At 47.2% G+C, this 14,248-nt stretch overlaps 1 protein-coding gene across 1 annotated transcript; it reads left to right on the top strand.

Annotated features, from left to right (window-relative positions):
* Positions 1–1,208: 1,208 nt before the first annotated feature.
* On the top strand, positions 1,209–6,857 carry LOC139788950 (keratin, type II cytoskeletal 4-like). The gene is made up of 9 exons (XM_071729341.1): positions 1,209–1,751; positions 2,530–2,744; positions 3,048–3,108; positions 3,778–3,873; positions 4,470–4,634; positions 4,725–4,850; positions 5,118–5,338; positions 5,646–5,674; positions 6,146–6,857. Exons 1-9 carry the CDS (start codon positions 1,293–1,295, stop codon positions 6,622–6,624), a joined length of 1,851 nt encoding a protein of 616 aa, XP_071585442.1. The 5' UTR covers positions 1,209–1,292; the 3' UTR covers positions 6,625–6,857.
* The last annotated feature ends 7,391 nt before the right edge of the window (positions 6,858–14,248 follow it).

Genomic DNA, 14,248 nt, shown 5'->3' with positions numbered 1-14,248 from the left:
AAGAGCTCTATTGTTTTGACTTTCCAAATGTCAGTTTAGAGAAGGTTGGGAGACGGGTTCACCGTCTCAGCTCCTTGGGCTGGTGATTAGGAGAGATTCATCTCAGCAATGTGAGTCAAAGCCATCTCTGGTGTCCGGTCTAATCTACTCATTAAGACTTCCTCTGTTGGTGGAGAAAGACACGAAGTGAATCATGTCAGTTCCCCTGAGCATGGACCCAGGGGCTGTTGTCTCCCCTGGAGGTGTTATCTCCACCGAGTGTCAAGGACATGGCTGGCAAAGTCACCCAACCTTCAGCTGTTGCTTCTTGAGTGATGTGGCTGTAACCAGACTGAACTCTGCTACTGTTCCTTTTTTGTCCTCTGTAGAGACTACCAGAAGATGAATCAAAGAGGTCTTGGCCACCCAGCTTGGGAGTAGCAAGGGCCAAAAATTTCATTGTACTAAATAAACTTCAAGATCAGAATTTGCAGCATCGCTCCAGTAGAAACCTCACTGACTGCACGGAACTTAAAACCTAGCAAAAACCATGAAATATGCCTCAGTTCCTGGGTAAAATCTGCTTTTGGTGGTCTTTCATGTGGTAAGAGAGAGTCAGTGTGAAATGCTGCATGGGGGGCATTATGAGTCCCTACACATGAATGCAGACCCAGAACCCCCTGAATGTGTTGGTGTTTCTGGCACAGAAACGATCCATTCATCACAACATAACTTCCATGGGTTTTTTTCCATCACTGTCCTTTTTTTTTATTTTTTTATTTTTTTTTTTTTTAATTTTTTATTATTATTATTATTACTTTTTCCGCACCCAAAACAAGCCCGGTGAGAGAAAAAAGGAAAGATTGTGAAATTACCCCCACAAAATGCAAGTCTGCAAAACATGCCATCATACACAAAACCCATGAGACACAAAACCCCAAACAACACACTGCAAACAAATCACAAAGAGTTTCTTCAAAAATGTTTGCTAAACTATAATTAGCGTAAGTTAGGGGAACACTTCAAACTTTAATATATTCTAAGCCAACTTGCAAACAGAGCACTTTTAGATTCCTTTTTATTTCCTCAGTAGTTAGTATTTGCAGGGCTGGTTTGCATTTTGAGGAGCATTTATTGCTGCCAGGCAAACCAAACCCTTAAGCGCTTTAAATTAACGTCCTGATCCTATCAAGGCCAGCTCCCCAAATGTATATAAGGGATAGCATCACCGTGTCACCTCAGTGGGATCCCTGTTCCTCTCCTGCAGAAGAACTTCCCCTAAACTTTCATATTCCACCTTCAAAGAAGCCACGATGAGCAGACAGGCGCCTACGGTGAGATCCGTCCTGGGACGAAGAGGCTTCAGTTCGGCTTCGGAGATTTGTGGTCGAAGCTTTGCTGCCTCTGCCTGCCAGCCCGCCCGCTGTGGAGCTGGTGCCTACAGCAGCAGGAGTGTCTGCAACCTGGGGGGGAGCAGGAGATTTTCCTACGTCAACGGGGCCTGTGGGACTGGGTGTTTTGGAGACCTCGGCTTCGGCGGCGTGGGCTACGGTAACGTTGGAGCCAGAGTTGGCGTTTGTGGTCCCAGGGGATACAGTATCGTGAGAGGCTACCCCGAACGCAAGCCCGATGGCATCCAGGGTATCTGCATTGATGAGAGGCTTCTGAAGCCCCTCTGCGTTGGGGTGGACCCCCTGGAACATGAAATACGCTGCCAGGAGAAAGAACAGATCAAGACCCTCAACACCCAATTCGCCTGCTTCATCGACAAGGTGAGTCCCAGCTGCTTACACAGCTCCGAGGGCACAACCGAAACCCTCACCCAGCTCATGCCACGAGGTCCTGAGCTGGGTCCACACAAGGGTCCTCAGTCCCTCAGGTGTAGTTGGTTCTGAGTGAGATCCCCAGTGCTGGGGAAGGGCTCGGTTCAGCCACAGTCCTGGTGCTTGATGTTGTTTGTGCCATGGCCATGGTAGCAATGGGCTCCCTTGGAGGTGTCTCCTCTCTCGTTGGCCTCCATTCAAGGCTGGTTGTAGCTCAGATAGAAGTTGCAGCCCTGATGGGCTCATCTTTCTGTCCTTCCTTTGACTCTTTTCCCTGCTTGGTCTTGAAATGCAGCAACTGCTCCAAAACCGTTCTGAAAGCAGAGGAAATTAATCCTGGTTCAGGCACCTAGAGGATGAAGATCAAAATCTGAGCTCTCACCTCAGGATCCCTTTGCTGGAAAATCAGAGACAAAGAGGTTCCACGCTCTGAGGTCTCAATCTCATCCTAAAATATATCAGAGGAGTTTTGCTTCTATTCATTGGTGAGGAAGGCAGATTTAAACCTGTGACTTTTAGGTTTCTAAATAATGTAGACATGTGACTTCTACATTTATACAAAAGGGCAGATTATTTTATGACCATTATGTCATGGCACCTCTCACTTCCCCAAAACCTTATTCTTACACCTGCAGTTTTGCAGAGAGAGCAGAGAGTTAAACCAGGTCTCAGGTCATCGCATCCAGCTATTTATTGGGAAAAACTGCCATTTTTTTTTGGCCTGCAGGTCCGATTCCTGGAGCAGCAGAACAAAGTGCTGGAGACCAAGTGGGGCCTGCTGCAGCAATACGTCCTCCCCAAGAAAGGGAAAAACCTTGAACTGTACTTTGAGAATTACATCTGCGACCTGCGGAAGCGCCTGGACTGCTTGCTCTGTGAAAAGCAAAAGCTGGGCAGTGAGGAGTGTGCCACGAGCCAGCTGGTGGAGGAGTTCAAGTGCAAGTAAGGACCTTGGCATTTCACTTCTTCCCGGGTTTGTCTCAGCTCCCAGACATGTGGCACATCCCCTTTGGGGATGTCACATTCTTCTGTCTCGCTGCTGCAAACTCTTTGCATTGTTAATGACACTGTTGATGAAGAAGCCTCTGATCTTGGGATGCTCTAATGTTTGGTCTCCAGACACTGATCCTCCAGTGCCTGGTGGCAGTCTCTGAGCAGGTGAAGGTTGTTATTTGTACCTGGTGGTTAATGCCTCTGTCTGGCAGTGCTGCTCGGCTCAGACCTTTTCTTTTCCTTTTCCGACAGATACGAAGAGGAAATCAACAGGAGGACCACGGTGGAGAACGAGTTTGTGGCACTCAAAAAGGTGAGAAACCCAAAGCACACGAAACATTATACCTACAACAGCTCTATTTGGTGTAAAGCTTGCCTGGCACAGTGTGTTATTGGCAGGTGCCTGCAAAAGCTGTAATAATATAATAATAATAATAATGAGCAGAAGGAGGGATGCCTGGAAAGAGGCACGGGGTCAGAAAAAGAGGCAAATGTAAGTTGAAAGGAAAAAGAATGTATCCTCAAAGCTTACATCATCAGTACTACAGCAATACTTTTGTTACCCCAAGCACATTCTTCAGTGTAATGGGAGGGTGTATTTGTGGATGGAGGACAGGGTGGGAGAGGTCACACTGTGTCTAAGACATTGTTTGTTCTCTGACAGTCTCTCCACATCTTGGAGACAGAAAAGTAGAAATCATTTGAACGATATTAAAAAATTATGTTTAAATACCCATTAGTCAATTCTGAGTTTGTAGATAGGTCCTAAGTAATAAATAAACTAATTCCTGTAAGTCACATTGGAATGGGTTTTGTTTTCCTTTAGGAGACACCAGGGAATCTTGACTCACCCTCTCACACCTTTCTGCTCTTGAACTCTTGCTGAAACTTGTTTCTGTTTTATTGGCACTGCCTCTGTCTTCTCCGTGTTTCTCCGATGTTTTCAGCAAGATTGGGCTGGAACGTCTCTCCTCTCTTTCAGGATGCAGACTGCATCTTTTTGAACAAGGAAGAGCTGGAGGTGAAGGTGGATCTGTTACGAAGGCAGCTGGAGCTGCTGAAATGTGTGTTTGAGGAGGTGGGTGTCCCTGGGCCATCCCAGGCGGTGCTGGCTTCATCTCGAGGTGCTCCATATTTTATATGGCTTGAAACCCCTCTTGGACATGTCTCATCCCCAGCCCTGAATACTTGGAAGTGTTGAAGTGCAGGGCTGATATTATATTTACATGATTATGCTGGAAATAGGGTGGTTCCCCCTCTCCTAAGGCAGCTGCAGGGATGCATTGGCTGTGCCCAAATCTACCCCCAAGAAAAGAGATGTGTCTGTCTTGTTGCTCTGGCTTGCAGCTGTCTGATTAGAGCTAAAGAAACTCCCAGCTTAATCCTGTCATTAACATCAGTCAGGCAGCTGAAGATGACAGGATACCAAGGGTTAAGTCACTCAACTTCCTTGCCCTTGATGTGGACAGAATTGCTGCAGGTCAGCATCTAGGTCAGGAGCTGGCATGTGGCAACCCATCCAGCAGGGAAGATTTTCTGCTGAGCCAAGCTGAGGGACATTTCTTGACTTGTTATAGCCATGAGCTGAGCAACGGGGCTCCTCATCCCAGCTTTTCCTTCCTTGCAAAGTCTGAGGATGGCTGAAAGCTGACTAAGCCATTCCCAAACCTGCAGGAACGGGCTCAGGTGGATCGGCAGCTCTGTGACACTTCGGTCATCGTGAAAATGGACAACAACAGAGACCTGGACATGGAAAGCATCATCAAGAATGTTGAATGCTGGTACCAAGAAATAGCTCAGAAGAGCAAAGAAGAAGTTGATGCTTTCTACCAAACCAGGGTGAGTAAGAAGCAGCCTCAGTGTGTGTCTGGTCACTCGAGAGGCTGCTAGGTCAGAAATGACTCCGGTCTTGTTTCTTCTTGATTCCAGTTTCAGGAGCTCCAGGATAAGAGAGGCAAATATTGTGATGACCTGCAAAGCAACAAGTGTGAGATCTCAGAGCTTACCCGGATGATACAGAAGCTGCAGTGTGAACTGGAGAATGTGAAGAAGCAGGTAGGAGAGGCCAGAAAGGAAAATGTCTTGGAGGAAGCTTGGATACAGGGAATGAGGATGTATTGGCCTCTAGTAGAGCTAAGACCTGCTCTAGGCCGTAGTTGGAAAGGGTACATTGGAAAAGTGGAGAGAGAAAAGAGATGCTGGTGGGTTGGTTTTTGTGTTTGTTTGCATTTGGAAGAGCAAATTAATCCAAAATCAGAATGTCTGGGATTTTGGAAACAAAGTCTGGAATAATATCTGCATTGTTATCCTCTCCTCTGACAGGTCTCCTGCCTGCAAACCTCCATTTGTGACGTTGAGCAGCGTGGGGACTGTGCCCTGAAAGATGCCCGGGAGAAGCACATTGAGCTGCAGAACGCCCTCCAGAAGGCCAAGGATGAGCTGGCTTGCATGCTGAGGGATTACCAGGAGCTGCTGAATGTCAAACTGGCCCTGGATATTGAGATTGCAACATACAAGACCCTCCTGGAAGGTGAAGAGAGCAGGTGAGTGGCAGAGACCTTTCCTCCTGTCAATTAGAGGCCAGAACGATTCCAGCTCCCAAGTGAATTTTGCAGCTCCCAAATCCTCCCAGGCTCACAGAAACTGGGGCTGGATTGATGGCTGGAGGCCATGCCAGCTGCCCTTGTGCCAAGAAAAACAGTTCCCTGTCCTAGGGATAGTCAGACATGTTACAACAAGGGATTAAGTGAGCTGGATGCATGGCTGGAAGTTATGAGTAACACCAGGTTTCTAGATGTGCCTGCAACTGGTTAATGGGATAACCTGGATTTCTCTTCTTTCACCTTACAGGATATGTGTGGGGAACCCCGTGAGCGTGTGTAAGTAACCTGAAGATTTTCAGCCATGAGGGTTTTTCCTTTTAGGACAGGCAGGTTATGCAGTAGCATGATCTGTCTGCCCCAGCTCCCCCTGCCAATGTCCCTTTTTCCCGTGTCAGCTGAGGCTGATGTTGAAGGTTCAGAAATTCCCAGTTTCAAAAAACTCAGCTTTTGGATAGCAGGGGGTAAGGTCAAACTCATGACCCTTTCCTACTCTTGGAGGCAACAGTGAGCTGCTGGCAAAGTGCTCTGAACTGGGACAGAACGTGAGCCACGTGGGAACGGGGAGGACCTGAGAGGGGATGTGCTGGGACACGGGGGAGGCGCTGGGGGGAGCGGGGGCTCGGATACCTTGGACAAACCTAGAGGAAATCAGGTTCGGTTGGTTCTGTTGCTCATGAAACAACTTGCCTTGGGAGAGCCTCCCGGTTTTCCTCTCTAAATAACCAATCCCCTGGGCTGTCTTTGCAGCTGTGGTCAGCAGTGGCTACAACCTCCCCGACGACTGCGGGCTGATGGCCGCCAACGGGGCCGCCTGTGGCTTCACCTCCGTGGGGAGACGTTCCGGACGCCACAGCTCCCAGAACGGAGGCTTCAGCTCCCGGAGCGCTGGGATCCATCCCAAGAGAGTCATCAGCTCGGTGGCCAAGCAGTGTGTGCCAGAGGTTTATTGCCAAACCGGAGGGCTCAACTGCAAAAACGGGGGATTCAGCTCCCGGAGCGGGGGGTACCCAACCCGCGCCGTCATCAGCACGGGGAACGGGGGCTTGAATGCCAGGATGGCAGCTTGCCAAACCGGGGGGGTGGTCAGCTTTGGGAACCAAGGTTGTGTCATCCGGCAGCTGGGGGGTTCTCCCGTTGTCGTGGCAAACAGCCCCGAGGTCGTGGGGTGCAACAACGGCGTGGTGGGGAACTTCGGGGTTGTCAGAGATCAGTGTGTTGTCCCCTAAGGCCACTGGCTGGGGAGGTGGCCCAGCCATGGGGGCAACACAGACCTGCAGTTCCTTCCAGTGAGATGATGCAGGGTGGTTTCTCTGCCCACTAGTAGCAATATTTGTCACCGAGCCCATTTCCACATTTATTAGCACCAGGTACATCCCCCTGCCAGTTTATGTTTTCAAAGACACATCTAGCAAGCTTCCCCAGCAGGTGCTCAGCACAGTGTGGAGTTTCTACTGAGTTTCTACTGAGTTTCTACTGAGTTTCTACTGAGTTTCTACTGCTCAGATTGTCACAGCTTGAAGGGTTTGCCTCCTCTGCCTCCTCTCTCTGACTTTCCCCATAACGAGCAGATTCATTAACAATCTTCTTCCTTAGATGACACCTCTTTTTCTTCCTGCTCCTCCCAAAGCATTTCAGAAAAGAGAGGGATGATTTAACTTTCCCAGGAGGCACTGCAAAGAGCACCGTCCCTTCCTTTTTTTTCCCTCTCTCCTGCTTTTTTCTTTTTCTTTTTTTTTTTTTTTTTTTTTTTTTTTTTTTCCCTTGCCAAAGCAGAAACCCTGAGCTGCAAATTTGAGCTTAAATTTTAAATAGGGCAATTTCAGCTTGCAAAGCACCTGCTAGTCACACAGCAGCCATAGGCTTTTTTGTGGAATTTGCTTAACAGACAACCAGGTAGTGCTTTTCGTTTGCTTTTGCATGTTAGGGGTGGCTAGTTCAAAGCGTGCTGGTTTTTAGAAGACCTCACCCCCTCCTCCCCACCCCTGGAATGCCAAGGGAAGTTACTGCTGCATGATTCTTCTGAGCTGACATCTTGTACCCACACAAAGAGAGCTCCTCTCACCGACTGCTCACACTTCCAGCTTTTCACTGTGCCTTCAATAAACTGCATTGAAAGTACATGGGTTGTCTCTGAATTTGTCCCATTATTTGAAGAAATAACAATATGGGTGAAGAAATCCTCTGTCACAGTCTATGGGGGGGAAGAAAGGACCAAACAACTCTTTTGATTCTCTTAAACAGGTTGGAGCACAGAGGGAGACAGATGCAGGGGGAGCCCAGTGGTGTTTATTGTTTTATTTACCTCCTTCTGTCACATCACCTATGAGATACAAAATAGCCCAATGTCAAAGATTTCCAGGAACTCCCCAAAATAGTTCTGAGCACTGAAAGGTGTCCTCTATGGCAAGTTTGCCAGCCTGGAGCTCCATTAATTGCTGCAGCCTCAGAACAGCTCATTTCTCTGATCCATCCATTTCACAGCAGTTGAGTCAAGAGAAATGCCCATGCTGACCCCATGGGCTCACAGTCAGGGCTCTGCTCTGCCACACTCACCAGTATTTCAGACAGAACCCCCTTTTTTTTTAATTTTATTTTGGTGGCATTAGGGCTGACAAAGTGTCAGATTTACCCCGTATGGCTTAAAAGGCCAAGGGATAAGTTCTGAAATTTCTTGGCCATAACAGGGTGAGATGACTTAGTCTTAGTTTGAAGGTCCCTCACATGTGAGCTGGTTGCTGGGGGCTCATTGGAGGGAAAGAAACCAACATTTCCATGGGGTGATTCATCCAACCAAACACCTAATTTAGCAGGAAATGCATCAAGCTCCAGACTCTCCTGACTGCATCTCCTGGGTCTCTCCCAGCCTCGCCAGCAGCCCAGGGCAGGGGTATTTGTACAGATGGAGACATCACCAGGTACCCAGACAAATACACCCTGCTTGTCATCCTCTGGGTTTGCAGACACTATTATCACAGTGAATTTCTCCCTGTCTCCAGCAGATGAAGAATTACAGGTCACACGGCGCCACTCATCTCTCTGCTCTCGCAGGGCAACCTTCTAATTGCAACCTGAAAGCAGTGAATATTAAAGGCTGATACAAGGGAGAAGATAAGCACCTCTGGGGAAGGGCAGGAGATGTCATTTCTATGCTAAGAGTAGAAAAGGTCTCATCTAAGGTCTCCTCATGATCCTCTGTGTCTCAGACTCTGGTTGGATGGAGAGCCCTCCCCTTCAACTCTTCTCTCAGACCAGCTCAGGAGTTTCTCCAACTTTTAAGTGGCTACAATTGGCTGAGATGGAGCCCATGGAAGTGGCTAATTTTGCATCTGAGCTGAATGCAATTGGAATTTGGAAAAAAGGCAAAGCCTGGAGTCCCTGCTGAGCCATCAGGCAGCTCCAGCTGATGGCTGGAATGTCACCAGTTCCCTCTGTGGCTTCACTCTGGGCCACAACCAAGCATCCTGGTGGCTGTGAGGAGAGAGACACGGCCTTCCCTTCCCAATCCATAGCCAAGTCCCAGCTTGGCTTTGTTTCAGAGACCTTTTTTTCATTGGGTTTTGCTGCTTTGCTAAAAAAGAACAGTGCTTGAGAAGCTCTGGGACCTGGGGTTGCTCCTCACCAGCTGCTCCCAGTTGACCTGACCAGGTTGTCTTGCTGTCCATCCATGGCCTGGTGGAGCAAGAACTGGCTTTGCATGATGGTCCCAGCCTCAAAGGGGAGAAATCCCAGCAAGCTCGTGGTTTTCCAGAGCTTTCTCCTGGTTAAGTCAGGACATCAAGATGTCCCCAGATAAGAGAGGACACAAGCCAGGGCTGTCACTTCCAGCACCTCATTCTCTTGCTTCAGGGGTGACCTGCAGACAGGAGTCTAAAATATCTTCCTAATGTTAGCAAGGGTGACTTCTCCCATCCCAGCCCTGGAAGTAATAGGTGACAGCCTAATTTCAGTGGCAGAATAATTATCTTTTACTGGGCAGAATAATAGAGTGAAGAAAGGAAGATGATGCTACCTCTTCCAAAACGAGGGCAGCTCCTTCTCTTCTCATGTTTGAGCCAACACCCAGATATTCTTAGCTATAATTTTACCAAACCAAAGAGGAAAATGAGGGCTGCATTTGTTTCTTCTCTATGGTTACAGATGAATGGGCTGGCTGTTAAGATTTTGTCACCGTAGTGAAAGGAAAAGGTTCATCTCAAAGGGGTTATAAACTCTTTGTTAAAGCTTGTTTTACAAGCTCAGGTACATTTCCTGGAAAGTAATTGCTGTTTTTCCTTCCCACATATTTGGTTTTTTTTTTTTTTTTTAAATCTTGGGGATTGTGTTTTTTACTCTTCTTTTTAACAGCAGTTACAGAATCATAGAATCCTTTGGGTTAGAAGAGACCTTTAAGATCATCAGGTCCAACCATGAACCCAGCACTGCCAGGTGCATCACTGCACCACGTCCCTCAGCACAACATCTACAACAAAACTGTCCAAAACAGTCTTTTTATGTTCGGTTTTCTGCCAGTTAAAATATCCAGAGAAAATATTTTAATAAATGTTTCCATTCAGTTATTTTAGGGAAAGGTACTAATATTTACAGGTCCCATTCCAGTAATTTCATTCAACAAAATGTTTTGCTTTGGATGTTTTGGCTGACCCAGTCCAAACACTTCAAGCTTTTGGAGCGAAGCCATCTCGACTAAACCCAGATATCCTCCATCATCCATGGAGGGCTGGGAGAACAAGCCTGGGTGTGTTGCAGAAAGAACAATAGGAAGATGGGGGTGACTCTATTCTTGGGCAACCTCCTGCAAATATTTGTAAGCCTTTGTAAGCAGCATTTTCCATTCAGCCATCCTGCTGAGGATGGAACAACTCCTGCCATAAACTCACCTTCAGCCTTACCACACTGACCTACTCTCCCTAGACCTAATTTACAGACTAGAAAGAGTGGCTCACCTTCTCCTAAAGCATCTCTCTGCACGGAATACACCAAGATAAAAATTTTGGAAGGGAAGGAAAAAGTGGAACTACTGGAACAGAGGGGGAGTCATCTCCAAGAGCATCATCTCTCCAGCCTGTCCCTGCAGAAGAGGTGACACCACCAAAGCTGGAAGGACACACTTGACAGTAAATATTGGAACTGGTAATTAACCCCAGCAGAATGCCTTACACAAGGAAGTGTTTTCCCAGCCAAAAGTGTTTTCACTTGCTCTTTATTCTCTCTCTGTGTGTCTGATATCTGCTCTCCTGCTTTTTCATGTCAAAACCAGGCTCCATTGACCTCTAGCCAAACAAACCAGACATTCACCTCACCCAGTCATGCCCAGCATCAACAATAGTTTTCAAAGTCTGGCAGTGCTCAGGCTCTTTCTGTCCCTGCTCTGCACCTTCCCAGGAGGGTTGGTGTTTTTTCTCTCTCTCCCTACCTGGAATGAACTAAAGATGCACCCTCTGCAGTCTCATATTGGGCCCTGGGTCTTTGTTTTTGTCTTTTCTGCTGCTTCGGAGCTAAAAAAGCTGCAAACTCAGCCTTTCAATCAGTAGAAATAGCAAGAAACTGGAGCAGCAACCCCTTGGACCTCTGAGCAAATTTACAGAGACTTTGGTGTGGAACACACCCAGGTGGCACAAGATGGGGAAGGATGTGCCCTGGTTTTGGCTTTAAAGATCCCACGAGTGTCAAAAGTTTGGGGTTTCTATCAGCAGAGGAGCTTGCAGGATGAATCCTGGGGGTGGTGATCCTGGTCCCATTCATTCTGCAGGCAGTGAAAAGAACCAAAGCATCAGCCCAGATGAAAGCTTCCAGCAGTGGTAGAGCTCCAGGGCTGCATCATCTGGGACTAGGAAATACAAAGGTAAAGAAATCTCAGGAATAAATCTGCCTGCTTTGCTGATAAGGTAGGAGAAGGAATTTTGCTTTTATTCCCTGCTGGCTTCCTCACAGAGCCGAACTGGGAAGTCCCCAACCACATCAGAAAGACGTGGTTTGGAAAATTCCACTTGAAAAAAAAATAAAAAGAAAGAAAGAAAAAAAAAAAAAAACCCAACTTGTTAAATTTAAGCTTTTTGTCATAGGTGTGAAAAAAACCCGAATTAAGTAGGGCACAATTTCCTGGAGGACAGAAATTATGTTTTTGTGGTCTGACAAAGCAGCTGTAGATTTTTTGCCTTTTTTTTACCACTACTCAAGGAATTACTATCAAGAATAATTTTTAAATATTTTTTTCTTCACCTATCCAATTTTCAAACACTGTATCTGGCTTCCAGGAAGCACAGAGGTTTTTATTTCCTCTTCCTGACCCCTGGACCAAAGGAGGTGGCCTAGCTGTCTCCCTGATACGTTGCTTTCTGACCTTTAATAAACACACCATTTGCAACCCTTATTACTCTATTATTATTATTATAATTATTCCTAGCACACGGGGCAGAGTGGGATGGGAAATCCCAGGCTGTGTTTTCAGCCCTGCATCTGCAGCCCGAGGAAGCAAAGAGCCACTTGGTGCACCAGGTGGGAACAAATGATACCCAGAGCCTGCCACAAAGCAGATGCTGGATAAATACAGGGAAAAAATTAGCCAATAATTAGTTCCTCCTGGGAACACTCATTCCTTGCAGCCAGACGGCTCCACAATCCACTTGATATTCCAAAGCATGTTGGTGCTTTTGTTGTGGTCAGCATTTACTAACGGGAGGGAGGGGGAAGCTTTGAGTCAGAGATCTGGCTTGGAAGGGGATGGATCAAGGTAGGAGCAAAATATTCTGGGCTTGTGGTCCAGGCTCAGCGTGGGGGTGGAGGATTCTCCACCTCCTTGGCTCCAAGCCCTAAGGGATCATGCTGGATCTTTCTTGCCTCTGCTTAATACAACCTCTTTCCTTTTAAGGTGATTCTAATGGAAAATTATGATTTTTTTTTTTTTTTTTTTCAACTCAGCTGCACTGGAACAAAGTGAATTTTGGACCTTTCTGTTTGATGACCAAACCATGTTTCTGGGTAAATTCTGACCTGGTTGTTCCCAAGATCTTTTTCTCTGCCTTTGTCAGGATTTCAGGCTTTCTCTCCTACACCAATAAAACCTTTTCAGGAGCTCTACCCTTCTCTGAACACCAGCCAGCAGAATTAACTTTTTTTCTCCATTTTTTTCTAGGTTTCTGTCAGAGAGCTGGCTCGAGGGGTGTCAGCAGAGGCAACCCAAACCCAAATTGGCCATAAAAACCACCCGGATAGCTGAGTGTGAACCGTTTGGTGTCTGCAGGGTCCTGAGGAGCTGGGCAGTGCACGCTGTGCCGCGACAGAGCCGTGGGGCAGGGTGGATTTGTTGAGGCAGGAGCTGGAATTGCTGAGATGTGTGTTTGAAGAGGTAGCAATTTCTCCCTTTCTGTCTGCAGGGAAATGCAGGTTATGTTTTTTGTTTTTTGTTTTTTTTTGTTTGTTTTTTTTTTTCCTGGAAACACCCCTCATCTTCAGCACAGCCCAGTTCAGCATCGTCAGATTTGGGGTTCAGAGCTGGGAGTTTGGTGTGAGTGGAAATGGGATCCAAAGAAGTAAAAAGGGTGAGACAAACATAATTTCCAGTATTGATTCTGCATGACCATCCTTTTCCCATGTTCAGAGACAGTATTTATTCCCCAGAGCACTGCTGAGCAGATGGTTCTAGGACACTCTAGTAAACAGGACCTCCTAGCAGTCTTGCTTGGGATTTGTTGTACAACTGGAAAGAAACAAACAATTATGTGAAGAAAGCAGAGAGGTGGAAGGGTGAATCATAAAAAAACAAAGTTTGGTCTGGTCTTGTCAGAGGAGAAAGCAAAATAACTGATGGGCAAAGGTCACAACCCACACTGAGCTGGTCCCCAGGGTCACTGGGGGTGTCTCCCACTGGACAGTCAGGGGGTTCTGCTCATCCCATGAATTCACTCACAGGGCTTGTGTGTAATTGTAGAAGGGAACAAAAAATCCCACTGATATTCCTCGGGGTCCGGGTGTTACGTGGGGAATCCTCTGTCTGTATCCAGTGCTCCTTGGCCACGGTCCAGCTCAGTAGGTGGATTCACCCTTTTTCAGGATTAAAGGAGTCTTGGTGTATTCCTCAGCCATGAATCACTCCAGGTCAGATCTCAGCTGCAGGATGAGGACTCTCATTACACAATTAGTTCTGCATTTCCCCAAAAGTGATGCAAATGAGGGGGAATCACTGCAGACTGTAACTTTTTTCCAACCTTTAGGCACCAGCTTTGCATCTCTGTCAGTGTGAAGGTGGACAAGTGGTGGGAGATGGGCACCACCAGGAACCCCAGCACCTAACAGAGCTCAGAGCTCATCACAGCTTTGTGCCTCACAACAGGACAAGAGCTGCTGAACATCATTCCACATCTGCAAACATCTGCTCTGGAGGAGCCCAGATGTTGGCCCAGGACCTCCTAGGAGTCTTGCTTGGGATTTATTGTACAACAGGAAAGAAACGAGCAATTATGTAAAGAAAGCAGAGAGGTGGGAGGGTGAATCATAAAAATATTTTACATTTTAAGCTGCTCGTTCAATTCTTGGGTCAAGGAAAGAGGGTTTGGCGTAAATGAGATATAGTGAGCATCTGAGCATCTGAGACCTTCAGCTTTGGAGAGGAGTTGTCCCCTCAGCACTCTGCTTGTGACAGTGATGAAGGGTTTGGGTGGGGAGGAGGTGCTGAATCTCTGCAGAGCTGATGGCAATGACAGCAGACTCAGGAGCAATCTCCTAAGCACCTGGTGCTCTTTATCGTGTGCTCTTGGAGCAACTTGAAAGAAGTGGCTCGGAGGAGGAGGTGTGACGCTCTGGGGACAGCGTTTGTCAGCCCTTATTTGAAATGAGGGCAGCAAAGCCACAGCT

The sequence above is a fragment of the Heliangelus exortis genome, chromosome 31 (assembly GCF_036169615.1).
Source record: "Heliangelus exortis chromosome 31, bHelExo1.hap1, whole genome shotgun sequence".
Taxonomy (NCBI): Eukaryota; Metazoa; Chordata; class Aves; order Apodiformes; family Trochilidae; genus Heliangelus; species Heliangelus exortis.
This window is presented reverse-complemented; position numbering and strand designations above follow the sequence as displayed.